At 37.6% G+C, this 26,592-nt stretch overlaps 1 protein-coding gene across 1 annotated transcript in view; it reads right to left on the reverse strand.

Annotated features, from left to right (window-relative positions):
* NELL2 (neural EGFL like 2) overlaps positions 1 to 26,592 on the reverse strand; it is a 135,034-nt gene that overhangs the window by 37,502 nt on the left and 70,940 nt on the right. Inside the window, exons 13-14 of the mRNA XM_054271306.1 lie at positions 23,478 to 23,603; positions 1,725 to 1,847 (exon numbers count right to left, since the gene is read on the reverse strand). Of these exons, the coding sequence (XP_054127281.1) occupies positions 1,725 to 1,847; positions 23,478 to 23,603 (249 nt within the window). The remainder of the gene's footprint in view (positions 1 to 1,724; positions 1,848 to 23,477; positions 23,604 to 26,592) is intronic.

Consider the following 26,592-nt stretch of genomic DNA (forward strand, 5'->3'; position numbering starts at 1 on the left):
AATAAAGGCCTGAACATAACAGGCACAACTGAATATTAAACTCTCTGGCTACCTCAGTCCTTTATTAAGTAATTTAATAGAAACAATAAAAATACTAATTTTGTCTCAAGGGATTCTGAAGAACTTTGAAACTTTTAGCAGTTACAGCTTAAAGTCAATCCTTGGGTTTATTCTTTGGCATGCTGCGCTTACATATTTTTGGTGTAGCATTCTCCAGGAGTGTATGCTTTCAAGAGCCACTTCTGTGGACCCAGAAATGCAACCAGCTCTGCTTGAAAACATAGCAGCTGTTAGTTGTTCTGATAGCATCTGCAATATGGAATTGGAAATGCTCTGGCCAGAAGAAACTGTAGGTGAAACTAGGCATCTGCAAGTTATAGCCAACACAAAGAGCTGCTTCGGGGCACTGGTCTAGCCCTGCCAGAGGTAACCTGCCAGAGGTGCCAGGCTCTGGTTTGCAGCTGCTCTGTGTAACAGCAGCACTGATGAGCTCTCATGGCTCAGAGAATGCTGTTACGGATTTGAGCTATCCAGCTCTCAGTTTTGAGACACCAGCCCTGTGGTGAGGGAGCATTGTCACTGAGACATGTAAGCCTCCCAGTCCAGGGGTGCATGGTGCACAGGACTGCAGCTGGCAGCACAGTGCATGGAAAGCTGCCAAAGGCATGGGGGCAAGAGGCATATCCAGGTCTCTTTGAAGGACACTGGCATCCAAGCCAGGACTGCAGAGAAGTGCATGTCTCAGATTTCAATACACAGTCTTAGAGCCTTCTCCTGCATACTGTCTTCTCAGCATTGAGGAGGGAGGGCAGGGGTATGCTTTTCTTTCACAGTGAGGCCAGGTGCCCTCTGAATTGTCAGATCTGCAATCAGAGCCCTTACTCAGAAGAGCTGAACACAGTGCTACAGCAGAGGGCATCTATGTGACACTACCAATGTTAGCTCTGGACCTTTAGATTCTAAGAGATCAAGAGCACCAAGGCTCAACCTCAAGGAACACTGGCTGTGATATTGCTGCATCTGTCCCACTTCTCACATCTGAGCTCATTCCCCTACAGCTACAATACTTTTATTTTCAAGCACTCTCTATATCCTGTGGTCAGAGCTTGAGAAATTCCAAGGATTTGGGCCCAGCTACCAAGTATAATTTCTTCTGATGTGAAATGCAACAGGAATAAAAGGAGTCTTGTACCTCTGTGAAAGCATCTTTTTAAGACTAGAAATTTAAGTTCTAATATTTAGCAGTGAATCAGAATGTCAGAAAACATGTTAGAAAACACTGCCTCACTTGTAGTGGAAGTTTTGTATGCCCATGTCTAGTGCTCTTCTCACTTAGGACAACAAGACATACCAAACAATTTTTAGTTCATCCAAGTAAAACAGCAAGTCGCTGACCACGGACAATGTAAATCTGACAATGTTTTCACAGACGAAGTTTCTTGGTAACTGCAGGCTCCCTTGAATGCTGTACCACATATAGAAACTGCTGACACAAAAAAATGAAACATAACTACTTCAAATTTTAGAGCCTCCTATCTCTGTATGCATCATCTTCAAATTACTGCAGACTGCCAATGCAAAGTCAGTGTATATATGCCTGTGAAGATCATATAGGTGAAGGACCCAAGTGCCTAGCTTGGCATTTTGTCTGTCTTGCTCAAGGCAAATGACCAGAACTGCATCAACAATGACAGAGTATCTCATGCAGGTTTCCAGCAGCTTACCTTTGCAGATGGTGCCATTCCCCGTGTACCCCGGCTTGCAGACGCAGTTGTGCCCGCCCACGGTGTTGAAGCAGAGTGCATTCTCATCACAGTTGTGCTGGTTGGTTACACATTCGTCATGCTCTGAAAAGGGAAGCAAGAATGGTCCTGAATTTTTAAAAACCACAACAAAACAGGAGATTTGTATAGGTTTCCAGATTTAAAAAAAGAGAAACACAGTAGTATTTACTGGCAATGTAACCTATGTGAACATGTAACCATGGGATAGGCAGGGTATCTATTTTTATCCCGTACTAGTACGTGGTAACTGCACTGCAGCATAATTCCACCTTCATTAACAGGGAGCCACCATCATTACACTTTCTATGTGGGCTACAGTATTCTCTCAAACATTTGCCGAAGAGCTGGCTAGCATACTGAAAAACCATATGCTACTTCTACTGTGTAATTTATTCATGCAGGTTGATCTTATGTGGGATTCTTTGGGTTTCCTTCAGAAAGCTGACTAACGGTGTGAGACGCACACTCCAACTGCAAACGGCGTGGTTAGCAGAAGGCAGGTCTGCAAAGTGCAGCCCGTGTTTTCCCTCCCCTTAGCCCATACAAAGCACTTTGTTTAGATGAAATAAATAACCTGGAAACAGAGGTCTGCCTGCTTTTCAAGGGGCTTCTAGCACGGCATGCCCTAGCACCGGAGTGTGATGGATGAGACTCCTCAGTCTGGTGACTAGGACATACTAGGAAATATCCCTTTTGGGAATAAATTAACAGTCTAGAGAACGTGATTTTGTGTTGGCTTGCAGTGCACTACTTAATCTGAAAAAAAAAAAGAGCATTGCTTAAGTATTTAGGTTACAGAAATTTTTCATGTTTTAGTTTGTGATTTTTAAGAAATGGTAAATGGAATCTTAAAATCAGATGCCCTAAAGTGTCATTTCAAAATGATACGTGAAAAGCTCTATTATTTTCAAAATGCAGTATCTTAGTCTGTAGGCGTCAAAATAAAATGCTTCCATCTTCTGGAAATACTCCTTGCATTTTTTGTTAGATCAACAGTATTCATCTATCCACATATAATTTCAGAGTCCTGAAATTTAAATTTCAGGAAAACCAGCTGTTTGGGGAACATAAAGACATCTAATTTTAATCAGCACACATGGGCTAACCTGCACGTGAAGTTTTCATAGCTATCATTCTGCCCAGGTTTTAGTGAATTTTATTAGTGCAGTTTAGACCAGTTCTGGCTATTTAGCCTAAGTCTTAAATCTGGAATCAGATGCTCTTTCTTCCCCCATTTTGAGGGGGAAGACTGCTCTGAATCTTCCTCCATTTTATAAATAATGACTGCACATATCCCACTGAGTTGTCAAGAAAATTAATTTCTTAACATTTGCAAATCACTATGGAAATTTTCAACGTGCTATTTCAATAGTGGCCATAAACTGTAGGAGTATAAAACTGGCAGAATGACACATATCCAATCCATCAGTAGAGGCAAATTTTCCTCTAGTAATGGCTAGGACCTGTTATTTAAAAGGAGGAAACATTCACCTTAATATAACTAATAAATTTTAAATGCTACACAAGTTTAGTTTTATTTTTGTGGGTTTGCTGTTGTTGAGTGTTTATTTGTTTGGTTTTTAATAACATTAACCTAATATCCCTCTTTTAAACAAGGAGTTGTGTCTCTTGTATCACCAGTCATGCTCTCTTCAACCCTCACTGGGTGCAGCAGAGCACAGGCTGCAGGCCTCTGCCCTCCAGCATGAGATTTAATTACTTTGCTCTCAGCATGAATAACCAAAATTGTTATTGTTCACCAAACGATCCAGCCCCTCTAAAATCCACTTAACAATATTTGACTCTGACCTGCAAACATAGTAAAATCTCTTATGCTGGCTGAAACAGAATTTATGTGAAACCACTCCATAACAGAAAAATAAAGTAATGGTCATGTAAATTTGGTTTAAAAGTATAATCTATATTGTAACAGTATCCTGGCTTTCTTATTTTATGTTAATATCATTAAATTATTTAAATATGGTTTTATTTAAATATTCATTATTAATAATGTTGTAATTTTTAAATAACACACAAGAAGAAAATTATTACGGGAATACATGAAACTTATTCAGCAGGCCAAAATACCCTGCAAAGACATTATTTTGGTATCTCAGGAGAAGGAATACATCACACTGGTAAACTCAGCTTAAATAACTACATTTGACAAATTAAGTATCATGCTCAAAGAGGAAGCATAGCCATCCATCTTAAGTCTTAGAAATGCAGAAGCACCCCTGGCATGTACAGCAGCTCTTAATGAGGGAAAAGAGTGTATTAGAGAGCAGCAGGTGATTGCAGACTGGCACAGCAGGAGGAAAGGCTCTATGTGTGTGGCTGGAGCTGCTCTGAAAGCCCACCAAGGTTTACAAGAGCAGAGCCTTGAAGATCATTTGCACAGATGAGTGTCCTTCATATAAAGAGATGACTGCACATTTGAGTGCGCCTTCCTAACACTTGCTTTTTGGGGGATAAGAAAAACTATTGAGTCTTTGAAGATGGATTTCTTTTTTTTTTCTTAAAGCATACAAGATCAATAAAATTAGCTTTCCATACGCTAAATAGCAGGACTTGGATACAAAGGTAATAAGCCTAATATCCTACTCTATGTAAGCATTGGCGCTTCTTATCCTCATGCAAGAAAGTTCATGGAGTATGCTTCTGCACAAACTGTATTGAAACAGCCATCACTTCTTCTGTGGTTATCTGCTCAAACTTTAGGTCTATTTTTATTGAAATCACATATTACTGACTCATGAAAAATTCATGGTTTGATAAATGACTCCTGGATTGAAGTTTACATGTAATTTTTAGGTGGAAAATGTTTCAGAGTTAGGAGAAAATCTGTGATCCAATTAAAGGAGATTTTTATATGATTGGAATACAAAAAAAATCAGAAAAAATGGATCAGTAGGTTTTATAATCCATCTAAATTTGATTCTCTGTATCATCTGAACTTAGCTTACATAACAAATTAAAACCATTTAAAGACACTGTTTCTTCATATTGCTTTCCACAGTGACACCTAACAGAGCAAACAGCTTACACTTCAGGAGTGGCTCTTTTACGGACTGCTTACATGGCTAAACTACATCTGAAAAAATCCTGTACAGAAACCATGTCACTGCATCTACTGTTTCAGCACACTCTCTTTCTACTCTTGGCACACTATCCACACCAATTTAGAGAGCACCAGAAACAGGTTTATCACTAGTGATAACAAGACAGATTGTTCAGCTTTATTAAAACAGAAATACTTATTCCTAATAAAAAGAGTGGTGCTCTGTTCAAAATTCTTCCTTAATTCATGCTTATCACTTTGGTTTCTTTTTTTAATCAAACACTTGGAAAGTCATCTGAAAATAAAAAGGAGAAAATGGCAGCTCCTGAGTTGTGCAAACCTAAATACCAAATCAGCAACTGCAGAAGCAGATAGGACCATGCATTATAAAGAAGCAAAAAAAGCAATTTATAAAAGAATCATTAAAAAAGAAGCTGCAATATGTTTTTTAAGTTCAAAAACCAGTCTTGAAACATTATTTGCCTAATTTAGAAATGCTAAAATTTTACTACTCAAGGCCATTTATTTCAAAAATCTTTAGAAATCATGTCACATTAAATGAATGTTCCATACTTATTTCACTGCACACTATAATGAAGATAGGGACAGGCTGGAGACAATAGTATTACAGAGGCAAAGAAATGAAAATTATTTTTGCAGAGAAATTTTAATGAAGTTTTAATGAAATTTTAATGATTTCCCAACCTGAACTTGCATAAACATCATGTAAAAAGACCAAATGCACTGGTTTCAATGAATTCTAAAGCTTTATTATTTAATATATCTGAAATCCATTTTGCACTGTCCAGGACTTATGCTCAAAAGTGTTGAAATTCCTAACAGCTCTGTTCTGCGAATCAAATGAAGTTTTAAATATTCTATTTATATTGACTAAACTACCTCCGGAATGAGATTTTTCTAGACAGAGAAAAAAATTTTAACTCCAAAATTTGCTATTGCCTCATGGTAAGAACAACATTAAAAGTAAGTGCTTACGTATGTCTCATTAAGTAGTTCTTAGGATGCAGACAACAAGGCAAAAATTATATAATAATGCAATTGATTTACTTTTGCATATTTGTGTGTGCAAATACATATATATACACAAAAATATATATACACATACGTACATATATAAAGGTATACATATGTGTATGCCTATACACATGTATGTATATATATCCACACATATACAGTGTATGTGAAGAATATAGGAAAGGTGGAAAAATTTATTTCATTTGGATTTATTGTGAAATATTATTTCAGAATATTCCATATTGTTTGCTTGAGAAAAACTTTACTTCAGAAGGGTATCTAGGGTGAAGTATTGCACCCTATAGAGTGAGACTGGTGGAGCAAACTGATCCAGACCTACTAGATGCTGTGATGCATCTCAATGCAGTGACAGCTGGGGACCTGTCTTTCCAAATTTGTTATCTGTACAGAGATTCTTGCTGAACTTAGTAAAATTTAATATGTTGTCCACAAGGTGTGGCACCTGCCTCCTCATTTGCACTATGCAACATCAGCCCCTATCCTTCCTACTGCGTATTTTATGATTAAAAACAAATGTCTGTATAAAATTTCCTACATGCACACTGTGTGCCTTCCCAATATTTGCCTTGTGTATCCAGATTCTGAAAAGGTCTAAGAAAAAAAAATTATTATAATCCAATCCAATAGCAAATAGAAATGACAACTGAATTGCATCCCTTACTTAGGGATGGAAAATATGCTGGCAGTTTTCCTCAACCATCCATTAACAACATTGGAAAATAAGGGCTGGGATCATCTTTAAGGTGCAGAAATGCATAAAAGTTCCCAAAAATTTAAATAGAATACATACCTGCAATTGTAATCTTGTAACATGTTGCAACAGATATTCACTGCTCTGCAAAGAACTTGTGAACCCAGATTAAATTAAAATAATTTAAATAAAGAGAATATATTAGGTATTTTTCCCTTTTGATCTCTCTGCATTCAAAAATTGAAATTACTTTGGCCTTCCATCTCCTTTGCATTGATTTGGTATAGGACTGCAGAACCATGGTGACCAGCTGGCTATCTGATGTGGCAGTGACAAGAGACAAGATTTACTTGAATTATCAATAGCCAACACACTTAAATGCCCACTTACAGTTTATCTTAATTACAAGGTTTTTTTCCTCCACCTATAGTTCATGTACAAGACAAAAATTAGTAGCAATTTTATATGTAATATGGAAGACTTATTCCATTAAGATCATTTGAGAAATGACAGATGGTTAATCCCTTTAAGACTTCATATTAACTCATTTAAACTCTAATTGGCAGAGTTCATTTAAATCGCAATAAATGCACGCTATTTTAAAGAGCAAATGCTGTAAATTTATTGAACTATTTGCTGGAAAGTGTCCAAAGAAGGGCACTGAAACTGGTAAAGGGGACCAGAGAACAAGTCTTATGAGGAGTGTCTCAGGGAACTGGGATTGTTTAGCCTGAAAAAAGGGAGGCCAAGGAGGACCTTCTCCACAACCACCTGACAGGAGGCAGTATACAGGTGAGGGCTCAGTCTCATCTCCGAAGCAGCAGGCAACAGGACAAGAGAAACTGGCCTCAAGTTGTGCTTGGAGGTTTAGATTGGATACCAGAAAAGCATTCTTCATTGTAAGGGTTGTCAAGCACTCGAACTGGCTGCCCAATGAAGGGTTTGAGTAGCCATCCCTGGAGGCATTTTAATGACATGTGTATGTGACACTTTGGGTCATAGTTCAGTGGTGAACTTGGCAGTGCTGGGTTGGACTTCATGATCTTAAAGGACTTTTCCAACCTAAAAGAGTCTATGATTTTATATTTTCCAGATTCTTTTCCCTATACTTATGTTAAAAATTTTGATTCATATTCCCCAATTAATTTTTTTCTGTAGATATTTCTTAATTTAAATGCAAAATAAAACCTGTGTTTTAATTACTCATAGAGAGTTTTCATCACACAGTTTATCCCTAGTTAATGCTGGAGTCATTAATGACCACCAGCAGCTTCAGTTCAAAGCTTGGGACACCAAAAGCCAGGCCTACAAGAGTTTGTTCCCTGCTAAGCCCATTGCTTGACTGATTTTTGTCTTCATATATCCCCATATATATTTTTGTGTTCACATATTCCCCATATATCCATGCTATTCTTGGTCCTCATTTTCTAATTCTTTTTTCAGTGCAGTCATAAATGACAATTTATGTAGAGCAGTCTCTTGCTCCCACCCCCAGCAGGATCAGGGAGAGAATCAGAAGGGCAAAAGCCATAAAACTCATGGTTTGAGACAAAAAAGACAAGCTGATGGATAAAATACATGTTTTGTGGCAGGCCTACCCTTATTCCCTCCATCTTCCTCTACAGCTCTTCATTAAATCCCTTCGACTTTGTTAAACACACCTAAGATTCATCTTCAAAATGTGTTTTGTAATTTCCAATTTCATGGAATAATACATATTTTTACAAAATACACTCCGCTCATGGAAGTTTCTATTGCAATATTAATCAGTGTTACTCCATGGAACATCCTGTAATTTTTATACTTTTCAACCAGTTAGGCAGAGTAAATATATTAAAGAATATTTTGCCTCACAGCTGAAGTTTAAAAAAGCTTAATTAATCTCCACTTTCTTTCAAGTCTGCCATTTTGTATATTCCCTCTTCAACAGAAAAGTTTAAGAGAAGGATTTTCTAAAGCATTTAGCAGAGACCCAACTGTTTCCCCTAAAGGAATGTCTGTAATTCCTACTGATTACAATGGCAGGATTGTAGCATAAATGCAAAATTATTCTGAAATCCCACCTTAGGAGATTTCAGTCTAGACCTTGACATGGACCTTGTCACCCACTTCTTTTTGCCTTAATTCAAACTGATCTCTTAGTATCTTTCACCAGTGACATTTTAAAATGAGGTTTTCAGCTTTTAAAAGGTATTTCCATTGAGTACACTTTCCAGACTTTCTTCACAGATTAATTTTTTTTTTCTTTTTTTATTTTTTAATCTAGCCAGATGCACTATTTATTCCCAGGTAAATCTTACTTAATTCCAATTTCTTTGCATACAATAACTCCCAGACACTTATGATAAACTGATGCTTTCAATATCTTCTATTATGTGGTCAAAAGTGGTGATAGTAAATTCTGCATCTCCAGTGGTGCTCCCTACTTTATTGCTAGTAGAACAGCCAGACTAGAGCTGCAAGTACAATTTCCTCAGCCAACTGAAAAATGTATATTTTAATTCTTCTAATTCCAACCCTTTTATTTACAGCTTCCTTACTAAAAGGCTCCATGTTATTACAAGTCTGCCACTAGCAATAGATACCCGCTGGATATTTGGCCTCCCTCCCACACATATTTCTGCTACAGAAATAAAAGCTTTAAAGTAACCTGACTGCTGTTGAGGCTGGCAACTTGCTGCCTGTTCTCCTATTTCATTAACAACAACTTTGAGATTGCTCACATGACCAGAAAGCTCAATAAAAACACCTCTGAACACTTTCTCAGCACAAAGTTAACAGAAGGTGGATATGCACAAAGTGATAGAAGAAAGATGTCCCAGCAATCAAAACTGCCAGAGAACGGTAATGTTCTCAAAACTCTCTATAAACAGCTGGTGCTGCTTCTATTCTTTTTGGAATAGCATTGTGGCCAGGGTTTGTCAACACATTTCAGGGGCTCCTGGAAAATCAGTTATCACAGCACCATTACCTAAGTCAGCACTTGCCAGGCAGGGCACCACAGTGGTGGATGAAATGCTGCTGCTGCTTTGATCCTGTTCTTGTCTGCAGGAACCTGGAGCAACTTACCTAACCATAAATGTTGGGAAAAAAATGGGCTTTTTTTTCTTTCTTCTCATGCAACAGAGAATTCTTAATCCATTAAGCAATTCCTCTCATTTCCCTGGCAGTGCTGTGACTCAGGCTCTCAGATCACTCACTGTCTATAGGACAGCACTATTTTTGATAAGACAAGATGCTTGAGCTCTCTAGGGAGAGGAGGCCTTCTTCAAGCATTGTTTACCTGATTTTGAAGAGAGTTCTCTACTCAAAAACAGGGACAAAATTATACTTCAGTGATGGTAAGGTAAGGCAATGTTGCTGCTTTTTCCTTTGGTGAACCTTGATGCCATCTCCAGTGATACAGCCAATTTTCCCTAGCACTCATCCTCCCTGGTGGTTTACAGAGGCACACCAAAACAGCACAGCAGATCTATCCTTCATGAACAGCGCATGCCAGCTGCCTCCCCTGGCCACAAAAGCACCTGGGGAGAACGGCACAGCCCGTGCCCAGCGCTGTGCAGGATCAGGGAGGAGCTAACCCACCCAGCCAGCCTTGAGAGCCATGAAGGACTCCTGCCTCTGCAGTTCAGATAGAGCCCTTGATGCCAGAAGATAACCTGCAGAGCTGGCTGAACTGATTCTCACAAAAAGCTGCACGGCACAGTAAAGGAGATGCAATGAAATGTGCTCTCACCTTCCTTCCCCCACTGCTGTAATGGTATGAAACCTGGCACTGGCTAGCCTGTTCATGGGGAAATTTTCCAGATTACATCATGTTTTTATTGCCGGAGTTCAATTGCTAGTGTCTATCAAGCTTACAAATAATTACTTCTGTACTTACACACATCATAAAATCATTAAAGTTGGAATACCTATAAGATACTTATGTGTACCTATAAGATACTTATTTATTTTGTATTGATAAATAAATATTTGCATAAGCACATCTTAGAAAATCACACATATCTGAAAAATTCTGCTATCAAATTTGCTGTCTTGTTTAAGGACACTATGAATTATTCTAACAAGCAAAACCACAGATATGAAGTCTACAGTGTTGTTTGGGTCTAAAAAAGTCAAAATACATATTTAGAATCAATGAAGTTAAGAAGAAAGTAAACTTTGACCAGACATTTCATTTTGATACTATTACTATCATCCCAGAATGGCTTCACCTCTGTAACCCTACTTCCTTCACAAATCTGCTCTTTGGAAAAGTTATGATTTAAGCAGAGATGCTGTGAACAGCTCTGGAGTACTGAAATCTAAGATGAAGCTCATCCTATGGAAGGTGTATTAAGGATATTTAAAGCAGACTGTAATATCTGTTCAGACTACCACCAATGACAACTTTATTCACTTCTCAAGCATTAAAATGATGCAGACAGAATTCAAGTTCACCCACTTTACCTTCTGAAGAGTTAAGAACAAGGTAACAAACTTTTCTTTCCAAATATTTGCACACTCCAAAATTTTAAAACTACTTGAACAAATTAGAGCAGATACTGTTGATGAGTGCTCACCTTTCTAGAATTCAATCTTACCTTGAGTAACACTGTCATTTATCCCCACTTTGAGCAGTGCAAAACCTTTAGTTTTGTTTCTTTAAATGCACTGTCATTAAAAGACTCTACTACAGGTTTCCAAATCCTAAACATCAAAGTTAACAGCTGGTGTGCTCCAAACTCATCACATTTACTCATCTGTAACAGGGTAAATGACACAATTACCTGCTGTAATTACTCTTGCTGACAATATATTTTTCCTGGTGATTGGTCTGTGTGACTCAGAGCTACTTATCTTTGTCAGTCCAGTCCAAATCTCCATTTCCATGTGACTTGGACATTAACTTACAAAGTATTTACAAATTAGTTCAAATATCTGCCAAGACAGATATTTGGGATACTATAAATTCATCTTTTATTGCATGATTAAGCAGTCTACCACTCTAATATTATTTTGCGTTAGAAAATAACTACGCATGATTATATTCTGTGCCTCATTGAAAGTAAATTGGAAGGGAGACACACTCAAACAGGTAAATATAATGAAGGAATAAAATCTAAATAAATAAGGACATTGATATTTTTTAAAAATGCTCATTCCTAAAGCAAACATGAATTGAAAAAACAAAAATATAAAACATTTAGATACTTAATTCTAAATGCTTTCTTGTGACAATTTTAAAGAACAGCTACAGAAAACAACAGTGACTTTTTATTTTGAGCAGTGTGAGTTACAGGCTAATCAAGCTAGCTTATTGCATGTGTTTTCTCTGGAATAACTTTTACTTTAAAAAGATGGAATAGATACAATTCCTTGCACCATTTCCCCAAATAAAATATTTTGGAGGATGTGAAAACACTGCAGCATATAACAACAGAAATAAGCAGATACTGTCTTTTTGAGATTATTTGGAAGCTTGCCAGAATGAAAAAATATTCCCACAAAAACTCCTGCGAACCATTTAGTTGGAGCAGCTTCCTATTTTATTGCTAAGCTTGTTGAGAGAACTCTTGGTCCTTGATACAAACATTGATATATTCAAAGGTTTTTTTGTTATTTGATGAGGTGGGGGTGTGTTAACTTTTGCACAGCTGACTACATGAACAGTAAAGGGCATGGTTTTAAAACGGTAAATTGATTACTGTTCCAGAAAGAATTTTGATTTTCAGTTTTCTAGTTCAGTCTTGAAGATACTGCAACAAACCCACTAGCATTTTCTTAAAAAAAACCAAAACAGAACAGTTCTGTGAATTTTGTGTATTAATAATGTCCTCAGGAAAAATATGAAGTATCTTTGATAGACACAGTACTTTCAGAAACATTACCTCACAAAATGCAGATTCACTAACAAAAGTGAGATTTCACCCAAACCCTTTAGGATTATACTGTACAGCAGCACAACACAGACAGCAATAGTCCCCTTGGTATAAATGTGATTTTTTCAAGTTACTGATGATGATTTCACTGGTCTTCCTTGAGGCATTAGCAGATCACAACCCTAAGGATGGCCAATATATTGTCTCAGTAGGTAGTATTTGTTCCCTCTTGTTGAGCCACTCTTTTTGAGTGCTGTGGAGAGGTCTTGCCAAAGACTCTGTTGCCTTTATCCATTTACACAAGCTGGCAAACACTGATAAAGCAAATACAGGAACTGAAAGTAGTTTTAGACAAAATCAGAAGGGCGGAGGAAGTGAGAATTTAACCTGCACACTATGCATTCGTGCATGACCAACCACAGCCCAGCTGCAGAATCATCAGCACATTTCAGTGTGAACCAGAAGTTAGATGCAAAATCAGAAACATAAAACATTCTTTGGGACTACACATAGGAACACAGACACTGGATGAGTCAGTGAAGTGGATAAATCCAGTATGTTTACTTTGTGCATTTCAAGGTAGACTGCAGTATAATTCTGGGTGCAAAGAAGGACTAGGAAGGATGCAACTCCTGCTGTGGTCAAGGGACCTCTATACAAGAGAGCAGTTTGGTGTGGTGAAGTACAAGGTTTTGTAGGTCAATAATCATCAGTCCAAAAGACTGACAAAAGGTAGCAATATTGATAGAGAACTACTGCAAAGACAAACTGTCACAGAAGATGACATACTAAATTGCAGTGACTGTATATTGACAGTATAAAACAGGAGTTAAGGAAATAGTCTTCCATTATCATAAACCAGATTAATCTCTCATAAACATTTCATGAAAAACAAAGGACACTTCTAAGTTATTTCAGGAGTCAGTGATTAGAAAATGCACCATGTGGCATACAGTAGGAATCAAGCTGTAAGGAATTAAAGGTTTCCATGCTCATAGATTTTCTGAACTGAAATAATTCAGAAATTCCTATCTATCAAAACAGGAATCTTCCATATTCATTCAAAGAAAAAACTTGCAACTATAATATTAAAAGAAAAGGCTTCTGAAGCCCTGGACAATATTAAAAAATATTATGTCTCCCCTTAACAGTGTTGGAAGTTAGCTTTCTTACCCTCTGTCTTTTTTAAAAACTGTGTTGTCTTAGATTATAAATGTTTTTTTGACAGTAGAATGCCAAAAGACAGACATGATACCCATATACTGCCAGCAGTATCCACTACCCTGAAACCCCAGCTAAATGGTATCATGGCTATAGACAACTTACTGTGAATGTGTAGAAAACCACTGACTTCAATACAGCATGATCACATAACCTTAAATAACCCCACTGTTCCTTTTTTAAAGGAACTTGCTTCATGCAGTGGCTCCAATCTCTCACTGACCTTGGCTGGAGTCCCTCTGAGAGCAGCCAATACTCTCCCAGCATGAGACAATCACCAGCTGGCTCAGACATGATAGATGTGAGCCATCCAACTTCCCTCACTTCTGGCTTGCTCAGTGAGACAGCAGCAGATTCCCATCTCCTGAGCCAGAAAGATCCTTATGACTTCAAACAAACTGTCCTCAAGGCTTGCCTACTGTGTTTCCTGATCTGTACAGTCTATCTGTCACAGGCTGTGATCATCCACAGGAGGACAGGCCAGGGGAGGTCCAGCTGTGAAGAGATGTCATGCTGCAATGAATCAAGGTCTTGGGTTGGATCTGCTAATCCTATCACGGTGATTGCCTCAAACCTGTACATAGATAACTGTGTTGGGTCCAGCTGAATTCTTGGCCTCTGTTGATTAGAATGTGAGTTTAGACAAAAGAGTGTCTTAATTGCAAACTAAATGCCACCTCCTGCGTCAACGTCAGCAAAATTCTAACCTAAAGGGTCAATGTAATTACCTCAGGAATTAATAATTCATTTAGTGCTGCATGATTTGTCAGATTTTCTATTTTTTACAATATACTGTGTTAATTTTGCTATACTCCTACACTTCTACTTTCCAATCATATTGTACTGACACAGCACATAACTGCACTGTAGAAGCTGACAAGGGATGCTGAGTGATTGAAAACCTGTAGAGTGCTTCAGAACACCGAGAAAAATGAGGTACACTAGATGTCTGTCCTAATGCTGTGATATAAATATTAAGCAACATCAATGCTTGGAAATACAGTAATTTCAATTTTTTACATTTAAAAGAAAAGGTTTTGCTTTTTTCTGAGTTAGTTGTAAGCTGAGTATATTCTCAGTTCTATTCTAGAACTCCTTTAATATATTGAAAAATTCCTCACTGCACGAAGAATGCAAAATAAATTATTCCTTGTAGAACAGAATAATCAATTCTGATGTATGCTTCTGCAGAAAGATAAATTTTAAACCGAACACAGAAATTGTAGAAATGCAAAATTGAGACTGCTTTTGATATAATACCATTTACCAACCTTTGCTCCCAAGGCCAATAGGGAATCCATGCTATATAGTGCATTGATAGATACATAGATAAGCACATACACGCACACACACATATATCAAATAAATATGTAAATAATAAATATAAATAAATATTTAGTAAAAAATATTTATGTAAAAGAATTAAGTATTTAGTACTGAAAATCATGCATCCACATCTTTGTCAAGGGAATACATTTTCCGTTTAACAACTCAAATCATGTTCTACCAAGGACCCTTTAAAAATGCGTTGGATTTTGATCAGCTGAGGAATCCATCCTGCTATAATTGCATAGCCAGATGAACAGTTGTCATGAACTGGGTCAGTAACCAAGGAGAAGATGGGACCTAAAAATTATCCTCTAGGAAAAAAAAGTTCTCATTCCAAGTTGAAACAGACTCCAAACTAAGTTGCCAAGGATAACCTGATTCAATCCAAATAAAGCATAATTGAGTTCACTTGTATAAGATACAGTAGATATATAAAAATTACTTGTGTTGTTATCTTAGTAATGTGGTTGCATAGCAACAAGCTCAGTCTGAGTGATCATTCCTTTATTAGCTTTGTGAATTATCGTACTGCTAGGAAGTGGATATTGGAGAGAATTTATCCTCAAAGAAGATTGAGAGCTTTGTGTAGGCTGACATACTATAAAGCAGAATGGAAACTGGGCCAAGTAATAGAAACCAGAATCAAATAGGCTTTGAGTTAAAAAGGCTCCATGGACACAAGCTGACTTCTACAGTGCTTATTACTAATAGCAACCCTGGCAGTATAGCTGGACACCATCGCCTCCGAGGAGTTGGCATTGCCCTGTGTGATAATGCACGTACACATTACTTCTAACATAACTGGGGTGGGGGTGTAACCAAAACTGGAGATGGGGAGACAGATGGCTCATTTGCCCACATCATACATTCTCCAGTGGTTTGCTGACTAAAACACTTCCTTAGTCAAGCTGTGGTATGTCACTACAGTGATGTTACAACCAGCCTCTGTCAGTATGCTTGTTTATTGCTCTGTCCCTTGCACCATACTGAGCAATTATTCTGCTTTTATTTAAGCACTGCCAATGAACTCAGCTTCTCCATAAGCTGCAGAACTTGAGAAAAACTTGAATGTTGCTGAATTCATCAAAAATATGTCAAGGGAAATAAACAGGAAGAAATTAGCTTTTTTATTGTTATTTCTCACATTACAGCATTTTCATGTACCCAAGCTGGGACACTATAAGCCTATGACTCCTCCGAGGTAACATTCTATTTTTTTAACTTCTTTGCAGCAGTGAAGGGTAAAGGGCATACATCAGTGCTGAGTGACGTTGAGGCCATATTTAGTCACTTATAAAAATGTGGTCTCATTTATCAAAGTACTAAGGACTATGAGTTCTTATTACCTTCAGGACGACTTGTGGATACACTTGTGTGTCTGAAAAAGCAGGCAAATTTTATACTTTAACTTAGGACAAGTATGCAGCTTTAAACAGAAGATGGATGACTTCATTCAACTCTGGATTACTTCAGTCTTACCCTAGCTTTTGTCCATGGAAACTCAGACAACTACATTACTCTTAGAAGAGATTAGTGTTGGTGCTAAAACACAGCACACATGCCTCACATATAAGCTAGATTTATCACTTTAAATACATAAAGGTATTCCTTTTCAGTTTTCAAAACTCATTTTTGGGATCTGAAATGTTGAGTTGGAAAAAAAAAGCTAGCAATACATGATATTGGAAAATACCCACACTTCACAAGTAGCTGAAATCCTACCAATGGGTAGGACCATTATGTACCAATTGGTACAAAATCATTTTCCACCTCACATCAGAACCCAGAAATGAACTTTTCCTGAATATGTGAATTGGTATGTGCTCTAGGGAATAAAGATGGATTTTACCTTCAGCATTCTCACAAGAAATTCAACAAAACTTTTTCTCAAATCTCCCTGTCATTAACCTTCACTTCTACTGCACAGTATAGAAAAAAGTACGAGATTTCTCAGACTGTTTATGTCCCAAACAATTGATGGATTTATAAGTCAAGAATAAACCAATGAAATCTGAACAGAAGCCCAGAGGCAGATGCACTTTTACGAACTTGAGTTTCTAGATGCCAAGAGGAATCATTTTTCCAAAGTGTGTCAGAGTACTATGTTAATAAAAAACCCCATGCGACAGGGACTGTATTTCCCCTCAAAAATAAAAGTAGCTTGCAAGAAACAGAGGATAACAACTGGGCTAAAAGCTGAAGTCCTGATAACCTGGGCATCTGAATTACAAATGGTATGAGCTGTAATTCCAATGAAGTTGCATGTCCTTATAACTGGAATTTTAAAGTCCTTCCAGATATCAGACTGCTGATTCCCAAAGTGGAGGAATCTGCTCTTAGAGGATAAGGATGGAATGCATTTGCACTGCAAAGATAGCACCTCTGTTTTCTCATAAGCACCCAAAAAAGAGTTATATTGTGAACAAAGCATTAATGAATGAAAAGGAGGCAAGACCCAAACTTTGGCTACACACTATATGAAAAAAAGGAGCAAAATACCAAACCAAAAGGTATTATTCTTAAGCATGGACATCACTACTGACATTAGCTGAACTCCAAGAAGATGTCTAAGTTGTTTATAAGTCACAGATAGCCAGGAGAATAGAGCAAACAGGAGAGCTTAGGAAAGACACAGTTTTGATTGCTATGGGCAAAGCAAATGTAAAATGAATCCCACTGATGTAGTCAGCTGGAAAACATTAATGACTGCATGGGAAAAATGGCAGAAAGGTGGAAAAAAGAGTATCAGATATGTGAGAGCTGAATGAGCTAAGCATGGCAATCAGTTCTCTATGCATTATGTCAAGGGGAATTTTTCCAGTCATCCCACAGCATCACTAGAGAAAGACCATGGGTCAGACTTGAAAAACTAATGTCAAAAGGTACTGGCCACATATCTGCAGGCCAGTACTTTCCCCTACATTTTCCTCTTACTATTGAAACCTCCCAAGTAACTATTAATTAGTATTAATGTTATCATAATCCCTACTTTATGCACATTCATCATAGTTATGCAGCTAAATGTGTAGTTTTCTCCTTAAATCTTTTCCATATGTCAAATCAATCTCCCCAGACTCTTAATTATTTTAACGTTGATCTTGGAATTCCTTCCAATTTGCAACAGATTTGTGATTTAATTTGATTTGCAAAATATGCAGAGCTGCCATTATGCCCAAGAATTAACATTTCAGGTGTCACTCAACTTACTACAACCATGTTTCTTGGTAATTTATGTGAAAACTATTATTAGACTTCAGTTTATTGTGAGAGGCTATCGCAGAAAATAAATGCTGCTGAATGCATTGACACCATTTTCAGAAAAATGTTGTTAGGAAAATCTCTGAGACTCAGAAATACACATAGGATGGGGCAGAGGAGGAGGGAGGTCCAGCTGGATACACTTAGCTATTGCCTGGTGAATTCAACATACTCCTCATTGCTTTGAGTAGTTTTTTTTTGCCATATGACCAAGTCAAAAAGGCCAAAGACCAAAGCTGTGGGCTTTGAGCAACCCAATCTAGTGGAAACTGTCCCTTCCCATGGCAGAAGTGTGGAACTAAATGGTCTTCCAAGTCATTTCCAACATAAACCATTCTATGATTCTAAAGAACTGCCTAATCTCTTCTATTTTCACTCTGAAGAAAAACAACCCCAAATGTACCCAACATAGTGATGAGATGTTATATAAAAATCCTTCACCATTTTCTTTAGAAGTCAGAAAACAAACTCAGGAGCACAAATGTGACAGTACCAGGCTATAATACAATATATAATACAATATATAATACTATTGTACAATAGTACAATAATGGTCTCACAGACTTAAAATCTCCACTTGGCTTGCCAAATTTTCTGGCAAAAAATCAGCATGACTTGGCTAAAGTTAAAATGAAAAGGAAAGACAAAATAATCTGAAATGGATTGACAAAAGTGGTCATGAAAAAACATTATATGGTCTGCAGACACTTAAAACACATATGTGAGCATTCAGCTCCACATGTGGCAGTGGTCCCACACAGCTCAAATGGACATCATTGCTAATTTGGCTAGAGCATGCTTGGAAGAAGTAGCCCACAACTTGCAACATGCCTGGTGTGCTTTTAATAATTAATCAGTTAAGAATTCACATGTATTTTCTGCTAAAGTACAGCACAATTGCAAAGTCTCACTAACGATGTCTGGGTACAAAGTTGTAGATTACTCACTTCTCTCAAAAAAAACCCCAAAACCAAACCCTAACAAACCACAAAACACAAACAGAAAAAAACCCCTACTAGAAATATGTAATACATAATTTCATAAACTCCATAAAACAGCATGTGCAAACATTAATTCAGAGATTCTGGCTCCTATACTAACACTTCAAACAACTGACTGGAAGAAGGGCATATATTATCTTGCCCAGACCTCAGGCACAAGGAGAACTGAATATACTGTCCTGGAGAGCACCCACACTTGCCCCTCCAGTGCTACCAAATGTGAAGCATGAGACCTCAGGAGGTCTCCGAGAGGGCAACATTAGCTGCATTACCTCAGCCACATCATCTCAGTGACTCCAAACCCCAGGAGAGGCAGAGCACACTGCCAGCACTCCCATCAGAGCAACTTCCCCCTTTTATCCCAAATGGAAAGCAAAAAAAGAAATAAAAGGTGGCCCATGATTTTGGACATAAACAGAGCCTTAAAAGCCATCTGAGGCTCAGAATATCCATGGCTTCTCCAGATCAGGGAATGTACCTTCCTCTGCCTCAATACAGTCTCCAGCGGAGGCACTAAGTCTCACAGGGTCTTGCATCTTCTCTTCAATTTTTGTTGTATTACTCAGTTAGGTGAGTGGTCCCAAAGGAGACAACTAAAGACAGTTGTTGAGACTAAACATGATTGACCATTCACTGAGGTATGAGCCACAGTGAGAAAAAGAGAGCTCTCATTTCTCATTTCCTAGCCTCTACACTGCTCAGAGCAATGCTACCAGCTGCAAATTACAAAGCACCCTGAAAGACTAGAGGTGACACTGTGTTCTTCCTTGTTTCCAGAAGTAAAACTTTCTTTTTTAAAGCCAAGAAAACAGTACATGCATTTCTGTAATCCCATGCAAAGTAAAGATGTGAATATTATTATTTCAGAAAATGATTAAAGCATCCTGATCTGATCCCAGCTAACAGTGACAGTTCAGCAGCACACCAGGGCGCATATAAAACTACCCCAGCAGAGACTCATGCCATTATCTACCTTCCTTCCCCTGGCACAACATCATTACATCCCAGCTTCTGGAAAGCAAAGTGGAAGGGGAATGAGACGATATCATTGTAGGATACCAAAGCATGGTAGCCCAGGGCATAGTTTTATGACTTTAATTTGCAGTTTGTGCACCCATTTGGCATATGGGTGCAACTCAGAAGTCGTCTGTCCTTCTCATAGCTATGATTGATTTCTGAACATAAAAATCAGTCATGAACAACAGATTTCTGTGTAAACACGGTTGTGACTAACTCAATCTAACCCTGAGAATCTTAGTTCTGCTATGAATACAAATAACAATACCTGAAATTGATGTCTTCATTACATCTTTTGTTGTGAAAATAAAAATGTAATTCAGATCTATTGTAAAACTTGCAATAAACAAAAGAAACTGGAGCTGTTTTGGAAGCAGCTATGGGTTGTCTAAATCAGTCTTTTTTGTGCACGACTCTGACAGAGATAGATAGCACAGATTTCTTTTCAAATGTCTCATACAGGAGAAAAACTCTTCAATGTCATTGATTTTATGGCTCTTTTCTCTTTTGATCAATGACTGCTAAATTATATGTACGTTCAGAGGATGGAACAATAAGGTATGTTAGTCTGCCAGCAAGTTGTGGACATCAGTTACATCATAACCTGCCTAATCAAGGTCCACACATAATTTTTCAACATCTTTTTCAGGGATTCAGCTATCCTGTGCAAACAATGACATATTAATGCCGAGTTACAGAACATTTTTTTTCCTGCTCAGTAATATTCCAAAGGATTTGTTACCAGAGCTTCCTCTCCAGTTTATAGTGGCAGCTATTTTACGCACAACCACAATTCCATAACTGAATTAAATTACACAGCATTACAAGAAATTGTGACCTGAAATATAGTTTAAAAATTTTAACACTTAGTAACACAAAGAGTAAATTGTTGCTTGTTTGCCCTATTCTTGTTATTCCTGAACTGAATTATAAAACAGCCTCCTCCTCAGTTTCTTTGATATTTCAGTTGGAAAGTTAAACCTAGAATTGCCAATAAGGCAAATAGAGACTTTCTAAGAACTTTAAACTCTGCAGAGGGAAAAACAGGTTGAATAACTAATATCGCAGACATTGACAAAATTCAAAGTGCACTGGACCTTGTACATGAGTACTGAGAGATTTGGACAGAAGTGCATACTATACAACCCCACCAACATAGTTCTGAATACATATTAACTTAATTAATGAACCAGTGCCTCCACAGTGGAGGTGCTCACACAATAGTTGTGGAACCAGAAAAAATAATGCAGTTATTTTGTGACATATACACTTTATGATGTTAGGTTGCCATTCATTGAAATTCTATCATCCAGCAGGGACTATATCTTCATTTTTGCCTGTACCCAAAACTCAATATGTAAAATTTAACTTCAGAAAAACTCCAGGTCCCAAATAATAGTAAGTGGCATTGCTCATACATATAGAGCCTTTGACGTGCATACACAGCATGACTTACAGCTCAGATGGCCTAGCAGGTCTTATGATTTGAAATCTTACAAAACTTTTTCATCTAATTCCTTTTTTAGCATTGACTTTTCCCAGCTTGATCGACAAAGGTGGAAAATAAATAATTCATTTTGTCACCCATCAGGCTGATTTCACAGGAAACTATGATTTACAAATGTGGAACTACATTCAGTTTGGGGTGTTGGATCTAAAATGGATTTCTAACACCTTTTACAGAAGTTTGACTGTCTAGAGCTTTAACTACTCTGTATTTCATAACAGTATGTTTCAGTAAGTATGAGGAATGCAATGTGAGGGACCCTCAAGAACTACCTTTATTATACTTATAGGCACCCAATGCCCCTGCAAAGCTGGTGATGCTTTACTGTCTGCAAAGTTCAATCAAAACAGCAAGTTAAGGGAAGCCAAGCAGAAAAAGCATCCCACAGATTTAGATACAGTTGGTCCTAAAATAATCCCAATATTCACACTCAGGAGATAGTGAAACAATTTCTTTACTCAGTGGAGAGTGTGGAAAATGTAAGAGAATGATCAGAAATATACTGGCTGCTTCAGGAAGGACCTCCTGTGGGCAAGCTTTATAACTTGGGCCTTCAAGAAGTGGGTTTACTGCAGTAAAACAGTGCTTGCCAATGTATGAGAGGAATGACAAGTATAGGTAAGGCAGCATTCACAAAAACCACATGGATGTGATTTGAAATCCATGTCCCTGAGTGTTGTGCATGTTTGGGCAAGGAAATCATGCCAGATCATAAGAAGCTGTTTCTGTACCAAGACATATCATCAATGCTAAAAATCCAAGACACAATGGACAGAAAAAAATCAGAAATTAATTTCACAGTGCTGCCTTCACACTCCAAATACTCTCATACATTTATAGCCAATTTCTGTTAGATAATACAAACTTCAAGAATGCTTTACTGAAAAATGAAGCCTTTTATAGAAAAAGCTAATTTGTTACCCTGTGCACACAAAATAGGGATTCTATTTCTTTCACTGAGTAAACATGTCATATCATCAACTCATATTTTCTTTATCTATGTTGTGGGAAAAAATACATGAACTCAGAGTGGGTCTGATACAGAAGGTTGTTTCAGACGTCCCATGTTCATTCCATAACCCTAAATTACCATGCAATGAAAGAAGAGTAGAAGACAGAAAGTCACTATGAACCAAATGCATCCCCTGGCAGTAGAGCAAAAAGGGAAGATACAGAGGTAAGACTGACCATGTTGTCCAGTGGCTCAAGGCAAGCAGAACTCCTGCCCTCTGAACTTGGGAGAACTGAGCCTGGAGAGTCCAGAATGAGGACACAACCACTCTTAATATGTGTCAAATGTAACTCCATCCAAAGTTTGCAGAAGAGCTGCTATAATCCAAGAGAAGCTGTACTGGTGTGGAACATGAAAACCAAGTAAAACAGCACTATTTTTGCTCACTTATTTTCCTCTTCAGTCTCCTCCCTTCACCTTTTTAATCAGCACCCAAAACAGTGCAGACCCATAAGACAATCCAGCCTACTTTACAATTTCAGGAAAGAAAACAATATGACCTACACATAATCTGTAAAATTCATTAGATTTCTGTACCACATTATGGTGTTTATTCTCTTTAACATGTCACTTAGATGTTCTGTGACTCCAACAAAGATTAACTTTAGAAGAATCATAACAGTACTCCTAAATACCACCATCCTGCTATTTCCTTGCAGAAACACACAGCCCTTACCTGTACATGAGTAATCATCAATGCGGATGTAGCCGGTTTTGCAGACACACATGAAGGATCCTGGGGTATTCACACACATGGTGTTCTCACGACAGTAGTGCCGTCCTTCAGCACACTCATCAATATCTGCCAACAAGGCAAAGAGGAACACAAGTCAATTCAGCAGTTATTCTTGGCAATCTCTCAATACGCTGCTGTTCACTTCCATCAGTAGTGGGCTAGACTAAAGAGTTACTTAAATACCAGTGCATTTTGGAAGCTTTTTGGCTTTCTCCTTTTACAAACCTGCTTGAAATATTCAAACAAGGGAAGCACCATGAGTTTCTGTGAACAGCTGTTAGTGGAGTTACAAAGAAGATTATACTGGCTTACATCTTTCCTTTTGAAGTACCTCTGATGTTATTCCTATGATTTAAACAGAACAGGGAAAAAAACCCCATAGTCCCCAACAACTGAGCAATGACCTCAGCACTGCAATGGCATCCATCACTGCATTCTGGGCAGTCACCTCAGTCACCAGCACACAAAACACACAGCTATATGCACACTACATGCTTTTGATCTAACAGGAACATATTATTTAGGAAGAAACTGTAAGGAATAGGGTAACATCTGAAAAGACCCAGAAACTTAGTATAAATTTCTCTTAAAACAATAAAATAGTCAATTTTTAATATAATCAATAGTCAAATTTTTAATATATTTAAACACATACACCTGTACCTGCAAATATCTACATCCATATGTATATAGATACATATACACACTGTACCTAAAAGGAACCTGTGAGAATCTCACTCATATAAAAGATCTGCTCTGACAGAACAAAATGCAACTTGATAAAATACTTGTTGGGGCAGAACACTTGCTGCAGTAAAAGGTCCTAGAGAAAATTCCCAACATAAATGACTGTAGTCATGGAATTCAAAACATAATTTGCTTTGGTACTCTCTTGGGTTTCAAAATTAGACATATTTCTTGTATCAGGTTACAATTCAATGGTAAGACAGAAAAAGCACTACAAATAACAGAAAACCTTCTGCATAGTATTATTATACTGTAAAAAAGAAAAGCTATATTAATTTGGAAGTGGTCAGTAGCATGCTGTTCCTGTAACAGTAATGATAAAGACATCATTAGTGAGATGCTCAATACAGCTATTTCTATTGCCATGCAATGTGTCACTGAACCTTACTACCAAAGTATGCTAAAAATCAGATGGGTGGATTGTTCGCTTGGTTTCTTTCCTGCTCATCAGTTTTGAGTTCCTTCTTGTTTTCAATTATGTTTATAGCTTTTGTGTTGAAAATAAAATCTCTGTACGGAAAAGCATCGTGTTGCAGAGTCTAATGATAACTCAAGATAAAAGACTGTATATATAAACTCAAATCAGGGTGGATTTCTTAATGCTGTGATGCTAAATGTCAACATTATTAACTCCTGCACTTTGTTCCTGCTTAGGTTGTGTGCTTATTCCACATTTCTATCTTCCCTGTACCTTTAAATCAAGAGGAATTTACCAACTGCACTCATTAACTGCTCTTTTCTTCCCCTCTTTGCATTCTTAGAAGATAATCTGCCTTCCTGTACAAAACAGTGTGACTCACTGAATATTACTGATTCTGTAGTAAGTTCCTAATCTCGTTCAGTTTTGGAAAAAGAATTTTCCACAGGTCCTCTGCCCACGAGATCCTGCTGGAGAAGCTGGGGGCAGTTTGCTAGCAAACATGAAGGTGTCCACTGCAAAAGAATTTCATGGCTGATGTACTTTGGCTGGTTTCCTTCCCTTTACCTTGTAAATTCTGCAGGCATGAGAGACTCATCGGTGTATTAAGGTGCTAGTTTGGAAAAGCTAACCCCACAATTTTTATGTACATGTGTACTTGCACAAATGAGCGTGCATTTACAGTGAACACAGTGAGCACAAAAAGGCTGAAACACATTCTGTGAACTTCATCTAAGAACACCACTAAAAAGTGAAGCTGTCATAAGACCACCACAGCTGGTTTAGCACAGAGAGTGGAATGGGGCACAGGTCTCCCAGCTTACAGATGTTCTACAGAAACACAAGTGTGCTGTTCACAAAAGCAGCCAACAGTTACAACATATGACTCAGCCTCTACAACAAATGATGCAACTTGTGTCTTTCATAATTCCAGCTAAAAACTCCATATTAAATTAATTGTGTTGATTTATATTTAAGTAACAACATCAGTCTTCGAGTAATTAGAGGTCTTATGTTCTCAGCATCAACAGACTGCCTAGAAGCCAGCTCCGGCACTCTCAGAAAATTCTACTTAAAAATCCAAAGCCTCAGAACCATTAAATAGAACTTTCTGAAAACTAAAACAATGATTACTTTGGAAGGTAAATAGCCACAGGAGATCCAAAATGCCAACAGTTTTTATTTTGCAGGGAAAAACTTTAAGTCACTCCTTTGATTCAAACCTCCTAATTCAGAAGTGCTCGAAATAAAAGCTTTCACTTTGCCAACATACCACATATTAAGATTTTAAAAATTGTTTTATTTATAATCATCTTTTTTTCACAAACCTTGCTTATTCAACTGATTTTTAAAAAAAGGAAGAAAACTCAACACACATCTGTTCAGGTTAACTCTGAAGTGTTCATTTGGACAAATCTGATGTACTGTTTTTTTCAAACTGATTTGCAAAGAAATTGCTCATATTTTTAAAATGTTTACTAGAACTCAGAACTCCCACCTAACCCTCTGTTACTGTTACTATCACAAGTTTATTTTACATTGGCACCTGAAAACCCTCTATGCTATGGACACACAGCAGGTAAGAAGATACTTTTACAAACAATTTACAACTTTAATACTAGATAAAGACAATTAATACAAAAAAGGGTAAAATAACAGTCAAATGACAACTAGTCACACAGAGATTGACCATACTAAAAGCCTGCAATTCCATTCCCCCTTTGGCACTCCACATGGGAGCTTAGGTTAAGGTATTACAGATCAAGGAGTACTGAACTAGGGCAGGGAATGAGCCAAACATCTGTTGTCTTTCAAAGCTACCAAAATAAAAGCCTCTCCATCCTGGTCACTGGTTGAAAACACCGGTGTAGCCAGCCATGGTGTGAGCCC

Source organism: Melozone crissalis, unplaced genomic scaffold, assembly GCF_028551555.1.
Source record: "Melozone crissalis strain CALT ecotype California unplaced genomic scaffold, PUWL_Pcris_2 ptg000004l_1, whole genome shotgun sequence".
Lineage (NCBI taxonomy): Eukaryota > Metazoa > Chordata > Aves > Passeriformes > Passerellidae > Melozone > Melozone crissalis.